Source organism: Camelus ferus, chromosome 26 (genome assembly GCF_009834535.1).
Source record: "Camelus ferus isolate YT-003-E chromosome 26, BCGSAC_Cfer_1.0, whole genome shotgun sequence".
Classification (NCBI taxonomy): Eukaryota; Metazoa; Chordata; class Mammalia; order Artiodactyla; family Camelidae; genus Camelus; species Camelus ferus.
Genome location: NC_045721.1, coordinates 7577541 through 7596706, shown reverse-complemented (window position 1 = coordinate 7596706; position 19166 = coordinate 7577541). Strand labels below are relative to the sequence as shown.

The 19166-nt window shown below is 41.3% G+C and overlaps 2 protein-coding genes across 4 annotated transcripts; one reads left to right on the top strand and one right to left on the bottom strand.

The window, feature by feature from the left end:
* The first annotated feature begins 1795 nt into the window (after nucleotides 1–1795).
* Nucleotides 1796–10889, top strand: MAK16 (MAK16 homolog). The gene is made up of 10 exons (XM_006194587.3): nucleotides 1796–1905; nucleotides 4235–4284; nucleotides 4377–4486; nucleotides 4590–4654; nucleotides 4845–4996; nucleotides 5764–5818; nucleotides 8493–8567; nucleotides 9330–9443; nucleotides 10189–10254; nucleotides 10407–10889. The coding sequence occupies exons 1-10, from the start codon at nucleotides 1891–1893 to the stop codon at nucleotides 10599–10601; spliced, it is 897 nt and encodes a 298-aa protein (XP_006194649.1). The 5' UTR covers nucleotides 1796–1890; the 3' UTR covers nucleotides 10602–10889.
* On the bottom strand, nucleotides 7310–18949 carry TTI2 (TELO2 interacting protein 2). 3 transcript variants are annotated; one of them, XR_004315474.1, is made up of 8 exons: nucleotides 17847–18850; nucleotides 16554–16740; nucleotides 15883–15975; nucleotides 14255–14442; nucleotides 14033–14176; nucleotides 12151–12313; nucleotides 11055–11237; nucleotides 7310–7705 (listed from the first exon to the last, which is right to left on the bottom strand). XR_004315474.1 is itself a non-coding variant. In XM_032468797.1 (8 exons), the coding sequence occupies exons 2-8, from the start codon at nucleotides 18491–18493 to the stop codon at nucleotides 11133–11135; spliced, it is 1527 nt and encodes a 508-aa protein (XP_032324688.1). In that variant the 5' UTR covers nucleotides 18494–18559; nucleotides 18857–18949; the 3' UTR covers nucleotides 11027–11132. The 3 variants fall into 3 exon arrangements, 1 of the variants encoding a protein (XP_032324688.1); XR_004315473.1 differs by lacking the exon at nucleotides 7310–7705 and adding an exon at nucleotides 8932–9411; XM_032468797.1 differs by lacking the exon at nucleotides 7310–7705 and adding an exon at nucleotides 18857–18949 and having other exon boundaries at nucleotides 11027–11237; nucleotides 17847–18559.
* Between the last annotated feature and the right edge of the window lie 217 nt (nucleotides 18950–19166).

The window sequence follows — 19166 nt, the reverse complement described above, 5'->3', positions numbered from 1 at the left end:
AAAAACCATATTTCTCACCGAGGATGTTTCTGCATTCTGCATTTCCATTTGAAGTCCTCACTCTTTGAAGGGGTAAAACTTGTTAAGAACTGTTTTCAAGATGTGGTAGCAAGTCAAAAAACAATTAGAACTAATAAAAAAATCAGTAAAGTTGCGGGACACAAAATCAATGTACAAAAACCTGTTGCATTTCTATAATAGGGAACTATCAAAAACAGAAAATAAGAAAATAATCCCATTTACAGTTACATCAGAAAGAATAAAATACCTTGGAATAAATTTAACCAAGGAAGTGAGAGGTCAGTACACTGAAACTGTAAGACATTAATGAAAGAAAATGAAAAAATGCAAATAAATGAGAAGATATTTTCTACTCATGTGTTGGAGAACTAATATTGTAAAAATGTCCATATTACCCAAAGCAATCTACAGGTCCAGTGCAATCCCTATCAAGATTCCAATGGCATTTTTCACAGAAATAGAACAATCCTAAGATTTGTATGGAACCACCAAGACCTCCAATAGCTAAAACAATTTGAGAAAGAAAGCCAGCAGACCATGAAGATGGTGGATTCAGGTTTCTTTTGTATTAAAAGGGGAGAGGGTGGGTTGGTTGTTGCGAATTTCTTGGCTCTGAAATCCTTTGCTTGCAGCTGTCCACGTAGGTCAGGTCACAAGTTCCTATTCCTCTAACAAGTTATTCTTGTTATTCTCTGTTCTGCAACTTTTTATCTCTATATGAATGGAAAAGTGTTATACCTTTAAAGATCAGAGGCTTGCAAATGGGTTATCCTGTGTACTGCAGGATATAGGCAACTTTCTCTTAGTTATTAACTTACAGCAAAAGCAATAGAATACAAAGTTTAAAGTAAAAGCAACAGAGTATGGAGTCAGATTTCATCTTCCCTACAACAATACCTCTAGTCCTTGCGCACTTCCATTTTTCTAATGGGGAACAGTTTGCTAAAGGTTAAGTGACTTGCCCAAAGATATTTAGTATATTGCAATTGGTTTTTATAACCTAGGTTTTGCTCCGCAAGCCAGTGCTAAATCAATGCTTTCTGACACGGTGGTTCTAATTCATAATTTTCATCTGCATGGAATAAAATTATACTACTTACAATATATTAAATTATTTTATAATGTGATATGCAAATTTTAAGGGCCGATCCTTATTCTGAGATTTTGCGTTACTCTCTTGGTATTACAGTGGCTTTTCTTTTGAAAGACAGTATGCTCTTAAAGATTTTCTTTTTCCTGTCAAAATAAAAAGCAGGAGGAGATCTGTTGTTTTTGAAATATTATCTGATCCACGAATTTCAAAAGTCAGGACCCAATACAGCACAAAGCAGGTGTCTGCGGGGTAAGTTGGGGGAGGAATAAGCGGGGAAGCGAGGGCCCTAGGTTTAAAAAGACCGACTTTGAGGTCCACAGACCGGAGGAAGGAGTAAGAACAGTGCAGCCCTGACTGCCCGGAGCCCCTCCCGAGCCCTCTGCCCCGCGGAGAGGCGGCCCGGCGGGCGGGGCAGGCGGCCAAAACTCTGGGACCGTTATAAACCTCGCGCTGGACGCGGCGCCCTCGGCCCCCGCGCTTCGGGATTCGGCCGACTCCCGCGCGTGGTCTCACGAACCCTTGGCCAGTTTTACAGGACTGAGGTGAGCCGGTGACAAGACCAAGGCGGAGATGAGCGCGTGGTGACAGTCGAGTCGTGACCGTCGAGCCGTGACCTGGAACGCGGCGCTGAAGTTAGACCGCCAGGGTGCGCTAGGCAAGCCCCAGAAATCCAAACTCTCGCGACGGACGAGACTGCTTTCCGGAAGTGATTCTCCGGAAGCAGCATGGCTGCTCCCTTGACCTGGCTAGGCTCTGCCCGCTGAACCGCTGACACCATGCAGTCAGATGATGTGAGTCTCCTCCTTTTGCTCTGCCACCGGGGTTTACACAGGGTGTATCGCCCGCTTTAGGAGACCTACTCAGCTGGCCCATTAGCCTAGTGTCGCTCCGGAAGCGAGGCTTCCAGAATCCTGATTTCCGAGCGCGGGGCTCTCACGTGTCTACCCGGGACTAACAGCGCGCTGCCGCCGCGGGGTGAAGGGGCCAGAACACCGCCACCTCAGCCCACAGGGTCGGCGTATCCAGTCCTTGTGCCTAGTCAGGAAGGGATTTGTGTATGGTCCCCCGAGACTAGGGAGGCGGCGGGGGCGGGAGGTGGGTGGCGGCGTGGAGGACCGTACTGCGAAGTTTAGGCACCAGATTTAAGGATCCTTTCATCCACGTGCACGTTTTCAACCTGCTTTTTCTGTGTTAGGTGTTTCTTTATATTTGCTCCACTCTCTGCCCACGTCATAATTTTGGAAGCTTCCTAGATGTATTCATTTAGTTATTTGTATGAGAGATACTCAAGTGCTTACAGTGTGCCAGGTGTTGATGTAATTACTGGAGATTTGGTTGTTATTAAAGTAGGCAAAAGACCTCTGCTTTCATGGAGCACTCTGGCGGGGGAGACAGTAAACACTTGAAAAGATTACATACTATTGAACTGTGTAATATTACTATGAAAGAAACATCAAGCGGTGATGAAGTAGAGAGTAATTAGGAGAGACCATTTCACACAGGGCTGATCAGGGAAGGTTTCTCTGAATAAAAAACATATGAGTGGAGATCCAACAAGATGAGAATGAACCCGCCACTGAGGGGCTGAGGGGAAAGCAATCAATCCAGGCACTAGGAGCAGTTAAGTACAAAGATCTGGAGGTAGGAGAGAAGGAATGTATTAAAGGAACACCAATGGTTATAGAAATCAAGGGAAGGAAGAGGTAGTGATGTTGGATATCCTTGCAGGACAAGATCATGTGGATTCTTGGAGGAAGTGCTTTTAGGACTTTCAATGAGAAATGACTTGATTTACGTTTGTGATAATTTATCTAGTTGTGTGAAAGGATTTTGAAGGAGAGGGAAAAAAACAAGGAGACTAGAGCATGATGAAAATAGCTTCAACTAAGGCAGTAATGGTGATGAAAAGAAGTGGATGAATTAAGAGATCTGTTTTATCATTGTAACCAGCAAGACTTGGTTATGGATTAAATGAAGAAAAGGGAAATCATGGGATTTGGGGATGTAAACAAACAGTTCAATGTGTTCTTTTTTTTTTTTTTAATGGAGTTGGGGAAGGCTAGTGAAAGAACACCGCATTCTTCTGAGAGGTGTGGAAATGAGAGTTCCTTTTGGACCTGTTAATGTGTTTGATGCCTTTTAGACTTTCAAGAGAAGATGTCAAGTAGGCAGCTGGATGTGCATACAAATCCGGTGCTCAGGAGACAAGTCAGACCAGGAGATGACAGTTTGGGAGTAATCAGCTTAAAGACAATATTTAAAGCCACAATCAGAATTAGCTCCTGCCTTTCCAGTTTCCTCTTGCCTATTTTTCCTACCATCCTGTGCCAGACACACATCCTGTAAAATTCCAAAAATATTCCATTCTTTAATACTGCTTTAAATTTTTCCCTTTAACTACTTTAAAGCCTTTCTCAGTTCTTCACGACAGCTCACTCAAAGGCTCGCAGATACTTATTGTATCTTAATGTCACCTATTGTGACATTTAGACTACTGCTTTGTGATGTTTGTTTACACATCTTTCTCTGTAACTAGATAGGTAAAACTCTTTAAGGACTGTACCTTCCTTCATTTAGCATGTGCTGAGTGCCTCCAGTGTCTCAGGACTTCGAAATGTCAGTGCCTTACATAAATTAAGTGTACAATAAATGTTGAATGAATGAATATAGAGCACATGAGTTAGTGGAGGATAGCAATTGATGATTTTCCTTGTCCTCAATGAGATAAAATTGTGGTATGTATGTCTAAAAATCCAGTACTGGGCAGCCTTTTACAGTGGATAATGAACATACTAAGTAAAAAGGAAGTCACTATATCTATAAAATATAATCTATTTGTTCCAAATATACACGTAGGCATACTAGTTGATATAATATACAAATATTACAAAATACTAATGAAATTTGATCTCTGGGCAATGAGGTTATGGTTATTGCTAGTTTGTGTTTATTTTTCCTACAAGAATCTAAATCAGACTATTCCACAAAGCATTTCTTCCTCCTTTCATCCCTCAAAGACTCCACAGTGAAGCAGGGCACTGCACTGGGGCAGTTTCCTTGGATTAATATGGCATCTGTTGGGTCTGAGCAATTGAAATGGGTTTCTGCTTTATCTTGCAGGTTATCTGGGATACACTAGGAAACAGACAATTTTGTTCATTCAAAATACGGTGAGTCTAGATTTGCACCTTGGACAAAGATCCTTTTAGTTGTTGCTTGGTAACACATCTTAACAATTCTCGCTCTTTTTCTCCCATTCTAGAACCAAAACCCAGAGTTTCTGCAGAAATGAATACAGCCTGACTGGACTGTGTAATCGGTCGTCCTGTCCCCTGGCAAACAGTCAGTATGCCACTATCAAAGAAGAGAAAGGTAACTCCTCAGTTTTGACTTCCATGAGAAGTACTCACAGCCTTTAAAAGGATGCCCTTTAGTCTTTGTAAATAGTATTAAATGTGTTCACTTTATCCCACAGGACAGTGCTACTTGTACATGAAGGTTATAGAACGAGCAGCTTTTCCTAGGCGCCTCTGGGAACGGGTAAGACTTAGGACATAAAGTCACAATGACCGCTGATCAACAGCAAAAATGTCACATACTTTTCTCACTTCCTGGACTGTATCTACCTTAAGGCTTGAAGCCATCCTCATCAGGCCTATGGGTGTCATTAACAGTGAAGACCTGATCATTCATCTTTGCCCTTTTCAAGCCTCTTTTCTCTTTTTGGCAGGTCCGGCTTCATAAAAACTATGAGAAAGCGCTGGAGCAAATAGACGAAAATCTAATTTACTGGCCTCGTTTCATTCGGCACAAATGTAAGCAGAGATTCACCAAGATCACCCAGTACTTAATTCGAATTCGAAAACTTACACTAAAGCGACAGTAAGTATTGATCATTCATTTGTTTTTAAATCGATCTTTCCATGCACCATATTATGAAGCTGAGAGATTGTGAAACCTCTAGCAAGGCTTTCTATTGAATTCGACTTTGGGTAATTGTTTATGATGTGCTAAGAAGCAGGTCTACCTCAGGTTAAAGTTGTGCCCTTAGATTCTGCAGGATTTTAGAAGTAGTATAATACAACTTGATTATCCCCTTCTGTCTGAAAATCAGCTTCAGAAAATTGGCTTTATAACCCAGAGGGAATCCTAAAATTGGGGAACTGAAAATGATCGAAAAAATGTGAACAAACTGTAGTGTAAGATCTTTACTCTGGGTTCATTGAAAACTAATTTTAAGAAGTGATAGGAAATCCACAGAATTAATTGAATGCCTTCTTTAAGGAGCGATAGACTCTAATGCTGTTTCATTGTGACCTGCTGAGAAAACTAAAGATACCAGTCTTCTATAGAAAATTCCTTTTTCTTAGTTCACGGAAGCATTAATCATTAGCATTATGATCTCCCTCAGAAGTCTCAGAATGCCTAAAGAAACAGGAACAGCCACATATATGTGAAGTGTCTATCAAACAAATGTAAAAATGCCTGCCTTTCTATGGCATTAACTGTCTAGGTAATTTTAAGTTCTGTAATCCTGCTGTATTGAGCTCAGCCCTACAAAATCTATTCCAATCCTTTTTTCTTTTGTTTTAAAGGAACGTGTAGAACATGTACTTGGGTTTTCTGATCATGTTTTTTATTTCCCATAGGAGGAAGCTTGTTCCTTTGAGTAAGAAGGTGGAGCGGAGGGAAAAAAGGAGAGAGGTAACTTTCTGTTCTGATCGTTGCAGCTTCTGTGTTTTCACTGAGGGTAGGGCTGTATACACAGGGCCCCTGAGGACAAGTCAGTCACCACTGGCTATGGACTGTTTAGCCCTAGATGACAACTGCGTCACTGATGGATAACAGTATTAGTTGCATAAGATATCTGATATTCCGTATCTGAAGATTACGACTTTCAGAGCAGGTTAAAATCTGGGTGGCTTTGGAGATATTTGTAATGGAGAACAGAAAAAAATACCTTAAATAGAGATCTATAGCTCCTTGTCTGAAATTCTTGAGGTCAGATATTTCAGAATATTACCCTCCGCAGGTTTTGAGCATTCTAATCAAACACACTAGTAGTTGTGCAGTGAAACAGAAGAATGTTTCACTAGATGAATTCATACTAGGTGGAATTTTTTTTTAATGTTTTTTCAGGTCATAGTAGGCCTCTAAATTGAGTTTTTGGGATTTTGAAGTTGCTGGTAAGGCATTAATTGGAATCATTTGCCTCTTTGAAGTAAACTAGTCAGTTTTGTTACTAAAGTCGTGAATAGAGGTGGTAATACTATGCCATTCCTGGAAAATCTAGTCAGGAAGCTCCAGCCTTTGTCACAGACATCAGTCTGCCTGGCCACCTCATCTGGACCTGAATATTCCTATTCTCCGAAGGCCCAGGAATCAGCTTCTCCTGACAAGTTCACATTTTCAGTCATTCTGAGTATTTGCTTTGCTTACCTCCCTTCCACAATAGACACTGAGCTCATCGTTTGTCATGTCCTGTCAAGAAACAGCTTTAATAATCTTGATACTTTTGTTTCCATTAATCACATAGAGTGTGGTATCTCAATTTGTTCTATCACTGGTCTCTAAACTTTTTTGATCACTCACCCCCATCAGTAAAATTTTTAAACATATGTTCCCCAATATGTTATTTACAAATGTTATTATACACGTGTACTGGCACTAATAGGTGTATTACACATAATAGTTTGTGGTGTAGCGAAATAAGGGTCTGGTACTTAGCAGGTGTAAATGTGTCTTTAACGGGCTGTCATAGAGAGCTCAGAGACACAGAGAAAGGAGTGTTGTAGAGTGTTTGCATTAAGTACTTGCTATTTGTTTTTCATTGTCTACCACCAATTATGGAGAGATTTTTGTTTAAATCTGGCTGATGAGTTTTCAACTTTCCTGGCTGTCAAAACAGGCATTCTTGCAAAGCTTTCAGAAGAAATTAAAATCTTCTATTTTTACCAAATAAATTTGAAGCCCTCTGGAAAAATGTAGATTTGGAAGATTTTTAAATGGGATGGAAAATTCTGTTTCCAAATTTTTAAAATGTGTGATTGTGGTTTTTATAGGAAACCCATGTTTTCAGCAATGTCATATATAGCTGTAATCACTTTTTGAAATGTTCTAGCCCCAGAACAAGTTGTTTTTTTTCCTTCTGGAAAAACAGTTCTCTCAACCTCACTGTTAAAATACTGCCTTTCCTTTGGAAAAAAACAGAGTAAGTATCTTTATTTTTTTAAACTCCTGCTACATTACACATTATGGACAGCCATTTGTCATTTGAGAAAAGGTTGACAAATCTGGAACATTTTTCTTTTTGTGAAAAAAGCATGTTTTTTTAAGTTCTACAATTCTTTTTGAAGTACTAAACCATTAAATGACCAGTTTACGTCTTTATAACTACTCCCTACCTTATTGCAAACTGTTCAGTATCATTTGTAAGTCCACTTCACCCAGCAAACGGCTCTGTGCTGCAATAGTCCGAATAAAGGAGTAAGGTCGCCACCTTCAAACCCCTTGTGCAGTGCTTTTCCCCGGCATATCTTGCTCACAGTATGTGACACACAGCTATCTGCATCATGGACTGAGTCGAGGCACCTGCATATGTTAGTACACATAAAAAGTATTTGTAACAGTTAATATTTTAAAGAAAAAGAATACATGTTTTGAATATTTGCTTCCTACATCTCAATGGATCACCCCTTTGGTGTAAGCACCTGCTTTAGGGGAAAACGTAGAATATCACAGTAACCTTTTAACTGATCTGTGTGCCCCGGTCTCGCTGTGTTGTATCTGACGCTGTCACTGTTCATTCTAACGTAACTTCAGTGTTTGGCCCTTAAATCCTCTGACTTTCACTATCACATTAATGCGCAGTCTTTGGCAAGAAAGGCAGACTGAGGTTCTGTTTACGTTTCGCTTGTGTACAGGTCGATGCCGTGTATCATCTCCTTTGACAGATCATTGACGGAAGAGATATTTAATCTACTTTTCTTACATCACATAGAGTCTAACATGGTTTTGGAAAGTGTAAATGAGTGAAGGTCTCTGGTCCCCTTTTCACAGCTTTTATGGAGTCTGCTGCAGGACTGCTAATTTCCTGAGACACTTAAACGTAGGCAGACCTACTTGCTTTGTGTATCTATCAAAGGCTTTGTCAGAATTTAACTTAGAAATCTGTTCATAAAACCATAGTAATTTTCTTAATTGAAAGGTTCCCAAGAAGGTTTGACAGGGGAAAAGTATATCTGGTTGGAGAGGCAGAAGTTCCTGCCATCGCAAGAGGGAAAGTGACATCTTTCACAGAAAGACTGGACGGTCCCTTCCACTTCTGCAGGCTGGGAAGCAAGTGCTAATGGAGTAACCAGGCTTCCTCCTCTTACAGGAAAAGGCACTGATAGCTGCTCAGCTGGACAACGCCATCGAAAAGGAGCTGCTGGAGAGACTGAAACAAGACACGGTGAGAAAGCCAGAACGCTGGGGCACATTTTATTTTTTAGGTGGCAATATGCTAGGAAATGTGGGAGTAGTGGGAAATGTGTTTTATTTAAGATGCTAGAAAGATCTTCACCTTGATTTTATTCCCAAATATAGTATCACACAGGCCCTGGCTTCTCCTTTTAGCTCCTTGAGGCAGGCACATAAAATGCTTTCACTACCCTTGATCTTCCAGTGTCAAGACCTTCCCCTCTTTGCTCTCCAGGTCCAGCCAACAAACTATTTGTGCATTCCCCATCATTCCCAACTTCTGCTCCCAGACACAATTCCAGATCTCTCTATAAAAGCCATACAGTTTTTGATCCTCCTGACTATTAATCCTAGTCTTTTAAGGTTCTTTAAAATGAATCTTTATTTGTTTTTGAAAAATTAGTATCATTTACAGAGACAACATGAATAAAATTTATTTTCCTTATTATTTCCCCCTTGTCAGCAAAATTACACTTGTTCCAATCCATGGGTTTTATAGACTACTAAATTTTAAGTGATCTGGTATCCATCCTTCATAGAAGTTACCTGTTTGGTATTAACCACTGATTATTTAAATGTCAAATATGGGCTTTTTAAAGACACTTCTGGCTCTAGGTTTGAAAATAATATAGTATTATTACTTATCAAACTAAATATTCTCAGTCACTGAGGAAAAAAATATGCTTGTTGGACAGTGGACTTTAAGCATAAGATCCGAGTGTCGTTAAGGCTGACCCGTGTTTACTTTCTTCAGTACGGAGACATCTACAACTTCCCCATCCATGCCTTTGACAAGGCCCTGGAACAGCAGGAGGCAGAGAGTGACTCTTCAGATGCTGAGGAAAAAGATGATGAAGATGATGATGAAGTAAGCTTTGTGTTTTTGCTTTGTCACGCAGTAATCTATAGGGTGAGATCTATTTTTTATGTAATTGAGAGGATATCATTTTTAGTTCCCTAACCAAAAATAATTATTTGCTGTTTTTTTCCTATCATGTTTTGCTGATTTCTTTAGTGACTGCTTTGTTTTCCAGGTCCAGCCAACAAACTATTCATTCCTGCATTGACAGTTTAATCTTATTAGCATCATAAAAACTTTCCTGTGAGGTGACAAATGAAGACTCCTTATCAGCTGGTGGAATATAACATTAAGGAACCTACTGAAATTTACAAAGGATTTAATCTTACTATTAATATAGAAGGACTTAAGTCATAGTATTTTTAGGAAAAGGGCAGATTTAAAAAATAGATTCCTAGTAAACTCACACAGATACACAGGTGTACTTTTTCTGTTGAACTATTTTTTGATATTTGAAATTAATAGTTTTAGTTGAATGTACATAGAATAGTTTGTTCCTATACAATGACTGTAACCAATTAAAATGAGGATGTTTTACCTCTAATGATTTAAATCATGCATGAGAATTGATATCCCTAAAATACATTAAGTTTAGAAGTATTAAACTTGGAAGTCAGTCAGTTTTGGTTGCCTAGTGAGTAGACTCTCATTCTGTTTATGTTATTGATCCACTTACTTATCGAAGAATAAAACTGGATGTCTTAGCTGAATTTTCACTACCTGTCTTGAACCTAACAGGTATCTTTTATTTTAGGATGTGGGGAAAAGAGAGTTTGTGGAAGATGATGAAGTGGATGAGAGTGACATAAGTGATTTTGAGGTGAGGTTCATGGGTCAAAAGTCATCCTTTGGCTTCAGCCAAAAAAGGGGAGGGGAGGGACGCACAGTTTGAGCTCTGAATTGAGAGGACAGTGGCGGGAGTTTGGGGAATGGATCTAGTGTCTTATCCCATTGTTTCCCTCCCTGTATTAGGATATGGATAAACTGGACGCCAGCAGTGATGAAGATCAGGGTGATAAATCCTCCAGTGAGGAAGAAGAAAAGGCCCCTGATGCCAAACACAAAGGCAAAACACCCCTGAAAGGACCTTTGCGGAGGAAACGAGCGTACGTCGAGATAGAATATGAGCAGGAGACGGAGCCCGGGGCCAAGGCCAAAACCACGTGATTTCCCACCAGACGTTTGGAAACAGGCCTGAATGTTTTGAACTCCTTCCTTTTTTTATCTTAAACACAAATATGTACCTGCAGTTTCCGCTCTTTATCTTGTTTTTAACACAATATTTGTGTTTTAATATGTATGCTACTTCTGTGGGGCAGGAAATCTGGGAGGGAGTGGAGAAAAGCCTGAGTGGTGGACAGAGTATTTTTTTATAAGTTTGGCACATGTGTTGAAGCAACAGCATGAGCCCAAGAAACTTAACAGATGAGTGGCTGTAAATATTTCTAAGTTGTAAATGCTGCTCACCCCTGTCTCCTTGGTGTCCTCCCACCCGCACCCCCTGCCTTTGTTTAGAAATGTCCAGACTTCCATTTTTTCTTGTTCTCCTTCCCCTACTTCTATGGGAGTAAAAGAAAAGACGGAAAAAGATCTAAGTTACAATGTTTAGTGTAAAAATACCTTTTTCCTTAAATAATTCCATTTAAAAGAGCTGGAAGAGAAAGAAAATCCCCTCCTCTTGAGGAAAATAATACAAGTCTAAGTTCCATCGCAGGGAGCGCCTTCAGTAGCCCGCTGCACTTTCCACATACAGCTCACCACCTTACTGTCTTCACAGCTTCGGGGAATGTTAGCCAGGAGGCCCTGAAACATGAAATCAAACAGGCTTTGGGGTTTTTTTGGATTGTGGTTTTCTCCCCTTTACCTTGACTGCTTTTTCTTGGTACCATACTCAAAGAAGGAGAGATTGGATGACACGGAACACAGAACAGGTATAACTTTAGTAACTGTTGTCATGTTCAGAAATGTTCTGCTGGCTCACAAAGAAGCAACTCAGTACGAGCCAAGGTGAAGCAGATTGGCTCTTGGGCTTGAAAACCGCCTGAGATTACAGATCCAAGATGAAATAATTTGAATAAACTAGTAATAAACCATACTACCCCTACATATTTTTAGGATATGAATTTCTCTTCATGCTGCCTTACGGCTTTCAATTTAAGATTTCTAAATGGGGTAAGAAATGAGACAACAGTTTATTCAGTGGACACATAACTATTATACACTATGGCTTGGAAAAGTTAACTTCTGTGGAAAATGAGACCAGAGGAAGAATCCCCATGTGGATAAAAAACAATATGGAAAATAAGAGTTGCCCCCCAAAACTGGAAACATTTCTGGTATCTGAATTACTCTACCTAAATTATTACTTCTTGGTGGTTTATAGCCCATTATTTAATTTTTTTTTTTAAACTCAAACCACTAAACAGAACTTAAATTTTACAAACTTTTGATCACAATCCTTTTGCCCATTCACTGTCCTAGCTCCCAAGATATAACGCTGATTCTCTTGCCTTTTGGCCTAAACAGTTCTGAATAGCCTTGAAGGAAGAATAAAGTATTGATTAAACTCTGTTGAAGGCTAGGAGGCTCAGAGGTAGAGAGCTGAACTTCCCATGTTCATTTACAGACTTAGGCACGTAAACAGTAAATCAAAATCACAGAAATTATCTAAGGATAACAAGGACTAACGGAAACTGGGCTGCAGACTGTCCCTTACCTTCACCTGTCCTCGGGAGCAGTGGTCCAGGAGAATCAGGCAGTCTGTGGCCTCTTCTAACAAGGCGTTCTTAACAGGCTCAGGTGTGAGGCTTGAATCCCTTGCTACGTCACATATCAGTTTCAAGAGAGCCTTCAGTAAGACCACAAGTCTGCAGGAAACTCTGGAATCAGGAAGAAAAATTATGTTCGTACTCTGAATCAGGATATTAAAACTGAAAGAGACTTCAAAGGCCAACTAGTATAAAGTCCTCATCTCATAAGTGAAGGAACTGAAGTCAGAGTTTAATGACTTAAAGACCACAGAGCTACAAGCAGCACTAGAGACCAGACTCCAGATTTCTTAATTTCAAGCCCCGTTTTCCCCTCCAGCACAAAAACACTGCACACACACACACACACTCTGGCCTGCCCAAGAATCCCTGGTTTCCTCCAGAAGCATGCCTCTACTGTTAGGACACAGCCCCTCCTGAAAAGGGAGAAGTGGGACCTCCCCTCTTTCCAGGGACCCATACTTTTGGCCAGGGATCAGGACATGGCCCTCAACCTCTAGCTTTGACGGTGTCTTGGGCCCTCAGGTTAAAAATAGAGTGAGGGAAATAAGGTTGGCTTCCGGGACTCAAGTGTCAATTTGAACTTTTTGTCATTTTAATTCTAGATCGTAAGTTACCACCAGTTAAGCCCAGTCTAGTTACTTCTACTTGACCTTTCTAAAAGTTTGTGTTGATGAAAAAGTTCTGGAAATAGATTGTGGTGGTGATTACACAAAATTGTAAATGCACTTAATGCCACTGAATTGTACACTTTAAAATGGTAAATTTCATGTATTTTTTTAACCACAATAAAAAGCCTAAAAAACCATAATGGAAATTGAAAAATAATTTACCTTGTGGTGTGAAAATATAATCACTCTATTTTTGGACAGAAATGTGACTAGCAAAAGTTTGCATCCATACCTTGACCTAAAAATACTAAGCGGTTTCCTGTAACCTGTGTGCCATCCAGCCCTCCGCCTGTCCTCAGGCCAGTCTGCTGTTCCCCTGCACACGTAACACTCGTTCTCCAAGCTCCCTCCATCTGCCTGCTGAGCACTTCCGCTCGGACAGCATTAGTCTGGTTCAGTTTCACTCATCCATCTGCTCCAGTCATTTTCCAACTATCTGTGTGCTTAATACCAGGTGCTGAGTAAGTTTTGGAATTCTCAGTGTACTCAAGTGGTCGTCCATCCTGCTGAAGCTTGTAGTTCAGGAGAGGAGAAAGTAAGTAAATAAATGCGACCTGGTTACAAACGTGATGAAGGGAAAGACTGGGGGGCACATTATAAGGAGATGAGAGAATACGGTCCAGAAGAGGGACACACATGTGCTGAGGCACTGCTCTCTCACTGAATTAAGCCTTGTTATTTCACGCAAGAAAGCCTTTTGTGGACTCCACATGTTGGAGTCCCAGCTTACTGCTCATGACACCTACCTCAAGCCCGAGCTGGACTGAGCACTCATCTCCTAAGTCAGTGTTCTCCTGACCACAGATGTTCAGTCATGTGCTATGAAATGCTCTGTTCTCAATTAGGTTTAAGAAACATTAGGGGGAACAAAGTTAAGTATGTCTATTGTAGCAATTCTAAATGGCCTTTAAAATTCCAATATGCATTATAAATGCAGAGAGACGTACACTTGAGGGAAGTGGGTGTATTTTATCTTGTCAATACCACTTCCACAGTTCAAAATCCAACTGGTGTGTAAAAATGGGAGGTATTCAGATATATAGCACGTCCCTAAAACTCTGCACTACGTACTTAACACTACGTGCAGCTGGGCAAGCTCTGAAGAGAGCATCGGCTGAGTTTTGCCCGTCTTAGCACACCTGTCTGCTGGCTGTGATACCTGGGCCAAGTGTACTGCATGAGAAGTTTCAGGGTTTCCAGTATCTTCAATCTAGCCTCCTCCTCAGGTCCATCATAAACCTCCAGATAACCAACGATAACTCGCTCCAGCCTCTTCAAGTGCCGGACAGTTAGGATCCCCAACCTAAAAACAAAAGAGATGACGTGATGCCAAAGACGTGAAGGCGGGGAGGAGGCCACACCCAGCAGCCCAGGGATGCACCTCTTCACAAAAGCCGGCAGGTTTCTTGCGTAGGTCCTGCGCAGGAGGAGGCGGTGCTCGGGCTCCATGTGGGTCAGGACCAGCTGCAGGACCTCGTCACAGTGTGTGGTGGGTCGGGCCGCACCTCCCTTCCAGTGCAGGGCTTTCTCCAGGATGGGGAATAAATCCAGCAGACATGGGAGCACAGCCTGGAGGCAGCAATAGGAAGGAACTGTAGTTCACCGATTTGTATTCACAACACTCAATGATTTTTCTAGCAAATTCCATTAATCTACCACCCTTGGGGTCCATGTCATAGAATTCGAAAAGATTCTAGTAATAATACATTAAGTGTAACTTATTACTTTATATTTTCAAACTTTTTTTTTTTACATCCTTTATCGATTTGAGTCTCAAGTTAATACCTTACCCTCAGGACTGTACTTCACTAATCTATAAGATGGGAAGAATGGCAGAGCTGGAACTTTAACCCCAAATTTAGGAGTCTACTGTCACTAAATTCCTAAGTTTACATGATATTTACAAGTATTTACAATAAAACCACTCCCAAATAGAATCTAAGATGATCCTATTTAGGGTTTTTTTCCCTTTTTTTTCTTAACTGAAGTCTAGTCAGTTTACAATGTTGTATCAATTTCTGGTACACAGCATAATGTTTCAGTCATCTGTACAAATACACATATTCCTTTTCATTGTATAAGATGGTCCTATTTGTATCCAATTTGGTATCTGAAGTTTCAGCGTCTAGGCAATCCCTTTTAGCTCTCCTGGGATCTTTGTTTTATCTTTTTCTTTCTTTCTTTTTTTTTTAAACTGCCATTTCAAGAGCCCTAACTTTCTGGCTGTTAGTACAGTCTGGATTCTCAAAACCAAAAATAATATTTAAAAAAGAAAAGTGGTAAGGGGAAGGAGAGTAGGTATAAATTAAGAAACAAGGTTATTTCTACTTCTAATTTTATATAACGTGTGTGTTTTGTCTTCAGAATGTTCTCCTCATCCCACAGGAAACTCTATTCATCCTTTATTAGCAAATATCACCTCCTTCCCGAATCCCCCTAAAACCACCTCAATACCCTCAAACCTGGTTAGATTATCACTGCACTCCATTTACATGTAAAGTACATATATTTACATAAATGTCTCTCCAGAGAGTTTCTTAAAGCCAGAAACCCTGTCTGACTCACTCTTGGAACCTACAGTGGTTTACTGGCACAGAGTGGGTACTCAGTGTCTACTGGATGAAGGAATAAATGACACTAAAATACCCAGAATACAAGGAGTTCCAGGTGTGTGTTGATATAAAACAGCCCAGATGAAGGACACTTACATTAATAAACAGAGAACTTTTTCAGACATTAAGCTGCCCCCAAATGATCTCTAATTGACCCAGATGAAGACAAAACACTGGCTTTCCTGTGGCGACTCAGGCCTGCGGATGCCTGCTTGGTACTGAGATGTTTTCCCTGGTCATCTGCTACCCCATATTTTCACCTTGTCAGTGGCTCTCAGTTATCACCCACACTTTCCAGGACAGAAAAATGTCTATCAACTATTCTTATTCACATAATGCCACCTTCTACTCAAACTTGAGAGCTCAGACTCACAGTTATGTCAAACCTTACACTGACCTGAATGAGGTGGTGCTCCGGTGTGTACAGGTGGTTGAAAAGGGCATGGTATACCACCTGGGCCCGGTTGTACTGGAGCAGATCAGCAGCTGGCTGCAATCAGACAAATGACCCAGTTACAAGTTTCCCAAGCTTGGCAAAATGTTGGTAAGTTTTGAGACTGAACACAGTACATGGGATTCCTCATACCACCCTCCCTCCTGTGTATATTTTAAAAGCTCCATAACGCATAGTTTAAAAAAAGTTTCCCTGAGTAACAGCTCGCACGTTGGGGTATAATCTTTCAGTTTCAAAATTTTTTGCTGCTTGAAAGTCAATCATTAGGGGTATAGCTCAGTGGTAGCTCACATGCTTAGCATGCACCACTGGGTTCAATCCCCAATACTTGCGTTAAAAAAAAAAAAAAGCCAACTGTTAATTACTCAAGAGTCTGGTTATTCAGTTTGACAATGGTCCATGTTTCTTCTGTATATTACCTATGAGATACAACCAAATAGGCTGGCAGAGAAAAATATAAATTAGTGAATTTTGTCACATAACAGCAGTAATAGAAAGCCAGTTAATAAGAGATATAAACAGAGGCAACAATAAAAGTGACATCGCGAAGGAGGACCAGCTATGATGACCCAACCCGCGCATCCATCAGATGCCAGAGAGCAGAGAGGACTTACCACGTTAAGCACAATGTGATGGAGGCAGCGTACCCCCAGGATTCTGTTCTCAGTTTGATAGTCGTCTGAGATAAGCAGTGATGGGGGAAGTATCCTTTCCAGATGTTGGCTCAGCCAGGGTCGGGTGACCTTTTGCAGAGTCCATGAGAAAACATGTTTGGTGGCAGGGTTATTCTTCCAGGATTCCCTAGGTGGGCATGTGAAACCACAGTAAATGACACGGTGTCTGCTTCGAACTTCAAGTGTTTTCTTGTACTTGGAAAAAATACATCCCACATAAGATAATGCTGGATGTTATAATATACATTTTAAGATTAAGACCAAAATAACTTACAGAGCTTACATTAAATACAATTAACAATCACCTGGGGCTCCGGGTCTAAAGCATAGTCAATGAGAAGCAGCCATATATACAGCCATGGCTATAAAGCATCTGTGGCGATGGTTACAGTGACAATGTGTTGAGGAGGGAGAGAGGAGTAAAGGAAACATCTTCAGTAACATTATTTCATATAAGGGAGCAAATGAATCAAGATTGGAACAGAACTAATAGCTTACAAAGTGAGTTTACACACAATACTCAACCAGTCTTCAAATACTGTGTAATAAGTAACGATATCTTTAGACAACAAGTAATGAACCTGAGGGTTCAGAGCAGCTGTCTGACCTGGTCCCGTTCAGAAGCAACAAAAAGAAGCACCAGACTGCCTCCAAACTAAGCCTTTTAACTCCAAGTTCCTGGTAAAATGACGGTTATGGATTCATTTTTTCCTCATCATTTCAGTATCACAAACACTAACACACAAAATAGCAAGTGGAAACGCCCAGAAAATACTTCAGCTGACAGCGGTCTAAAGGGCTTTTATTTTTTTCCTCCCAAACGTTGCTTCCATGTCCCACAACTACCCCTATCTAATAACTAGCAATTAATTTCAAGATCCGTAAGTTTGAAGTCAAACCGTAAATTTAAATCCTTTCGGAATCCCCAATCCCACCTAATTTAAGAAAGGTGAAGTCTAAATAAATGGCACAGAACTTCCAATTTCCAGGGCAGCTGTCAGGAGGACCGGAAAGAGCACTTCAAAATGGAGTCTGAAGACCTCGGTTCTAATGTTGAATTCGCCACTATCTAGTTAAGTCATTTATAGCAAATTACAACCTTTCTAGGCTTTAAGAGATCTGCTGTCACAACACCTTTATCTTACCGATGAAGAAACAAGGCTCCTTTGAGCTAACATTCTAAAACATTAGGCTGAATCGCAAATCAACGGCCCTGACCGCAGGTGTACTCACTTATTCAAATCGGATTTGAGAAGCCCCATTATCGTCGAAAATCTCCCTTTCTCATCTTCCTTTTCTCCGTGGAGGAACCCTGCCACGGAACCGCACTCAGTAACTTGAAGCAGTAAGGCGAGCACCTGTTCAGCAACGTCCTGAGATCTCGAGCTGGTCCATGGTTGCTCCAAACTGTGTGTGACGACAAAAATATACATGGGTCCTGCCAAGTGACGAAGGCCTGTCTTCCACGCAGGGCAAACCAAGGAATTCTTGGCGGCCTCAACTTTCCTCAGTAGCTTAAGAAACAGCAACCCAACTGCAGCTGCTTTCTCAGCCACTTCAGAGTGAGGATCACCTCTCCCCTCCGACTCGCTTGGTGGGGCTGCATACTTCCCCAGGGCTTCTGCCACCTGCCCCAGCAGCTGGGGCATTCCACGGAGCGAGGCGTCACTCCCCTCAAATAATGTATCACACTCTGTGGCTTCTAGTAGAGCACTGAGGTCCTGAAGAGCTGCATTTCTGGCCTTGCTCCGCCGGGACTCCTGGCCAGTAAGTTGGTGTAAGATCTGGGAGAAGGCCTGTCCGAGGGCGGAGGAAGACCACTCTCCAGGCAAGGAAGCGCCTTCTCGAGATAGGGATTCCCGAGAGCCGGTAAGCTCCATCCCTCAGACCGCTGCGGTGATGGGCTAGTATCCCCGGGGACGAGGATGGAGGCGGGCGGGGATCCTCTAAAGAGGGAAATAAAGATCACCTGGGAGCTGGAATTCCCTTAAAGAACAGAACTAAAACCAAATAAAGCGGCGAGACTTCTCGGAGGACCAGGAGGGAGTCCCTCCAGCAGAAGAATAAAATGTGTAAAAGAAAAAGATGCAGAAAAGCGTCTCTCTAGGGGTAACAGAATCTCAGATTCCCGACAGTAGAGGGAGAAATTACTCTTGCCTTTCTGAAGAATGAGAAAAACAAAAAGCCCTAACGAGTTTAAGAAATGAACCCTCAAGGCACGACAAGAACACGGCCGCCAGTACCTGGAGCTCTTCCGGCATCTGCAGCTCTTCCGACACGTCTGCGCCTATCAGGGTCCGAACTAGTTTACGTCGTTGCCGGAAAGCACAACCTAGCTTCCGCCATTACCGCGGCAACGCTCCGTCATTTCACGACCTGCTATCGTAAAGCAATAGCAATCCGGGTACCAAAAAGGGTGGAGCTATGGAGAGTATATTTGCATGGATAATAATCCCCTCGCTAGTTTGTTCCTGTTTTCACCTGTTAAGGTAGAAACAAAATAAATATCACGCAATATCGATGATAGTTATAAAATGTATAGGGTTTTGTGAG

What these genes read in the sequence shown, in the direction of transcription:
- TTI2 (XM_032468797.1), bottom strand. Translation starts at nt 18,493, where the DNA reads ATGGAGCTTACCGGCTCTCGGGAATCCCTATCTCGAGAAGGCGCTTCC. An exon ending in CGGAGCACCACCTCATTCAG is followed by an intron (nt 14,443 to 15,882) that starts GTCAGTGTAAGG and finishes TGCTGCCTCCAG; the next exon opens with GCTGTGCTCCCATGTCTGCT. An exon ending in CTGCCGGCTTTTGTGAAGAG is followed by an intron (nt 14,177 to 14,254) that starts GTGCATCCCTGG and finishes TTTTGTTTTTAG; the next exon opens with GTTGGGGATCCTAACTGTCC.
- MAK16 (XM_006194587.3), top strand. An exon ending in TTTTGTTCATTCAAAATACG is followed by an intron (nt 4,285 to 4,376) that starts GTGAGTCTAGAT and finishes CTCCCATTCTAG; the next exon opens with AACCAAAACCCAGAGTTTCT. An exon ending in GGAGGGAAAAAAGGAGAGAG is followed by an intron (nt 5,819 to 8,492) that starts GTAACTTTCTGT and finishes CTCCTCTTACAG; the next exon opens with GAAAAGGCACTGATAGCTGC.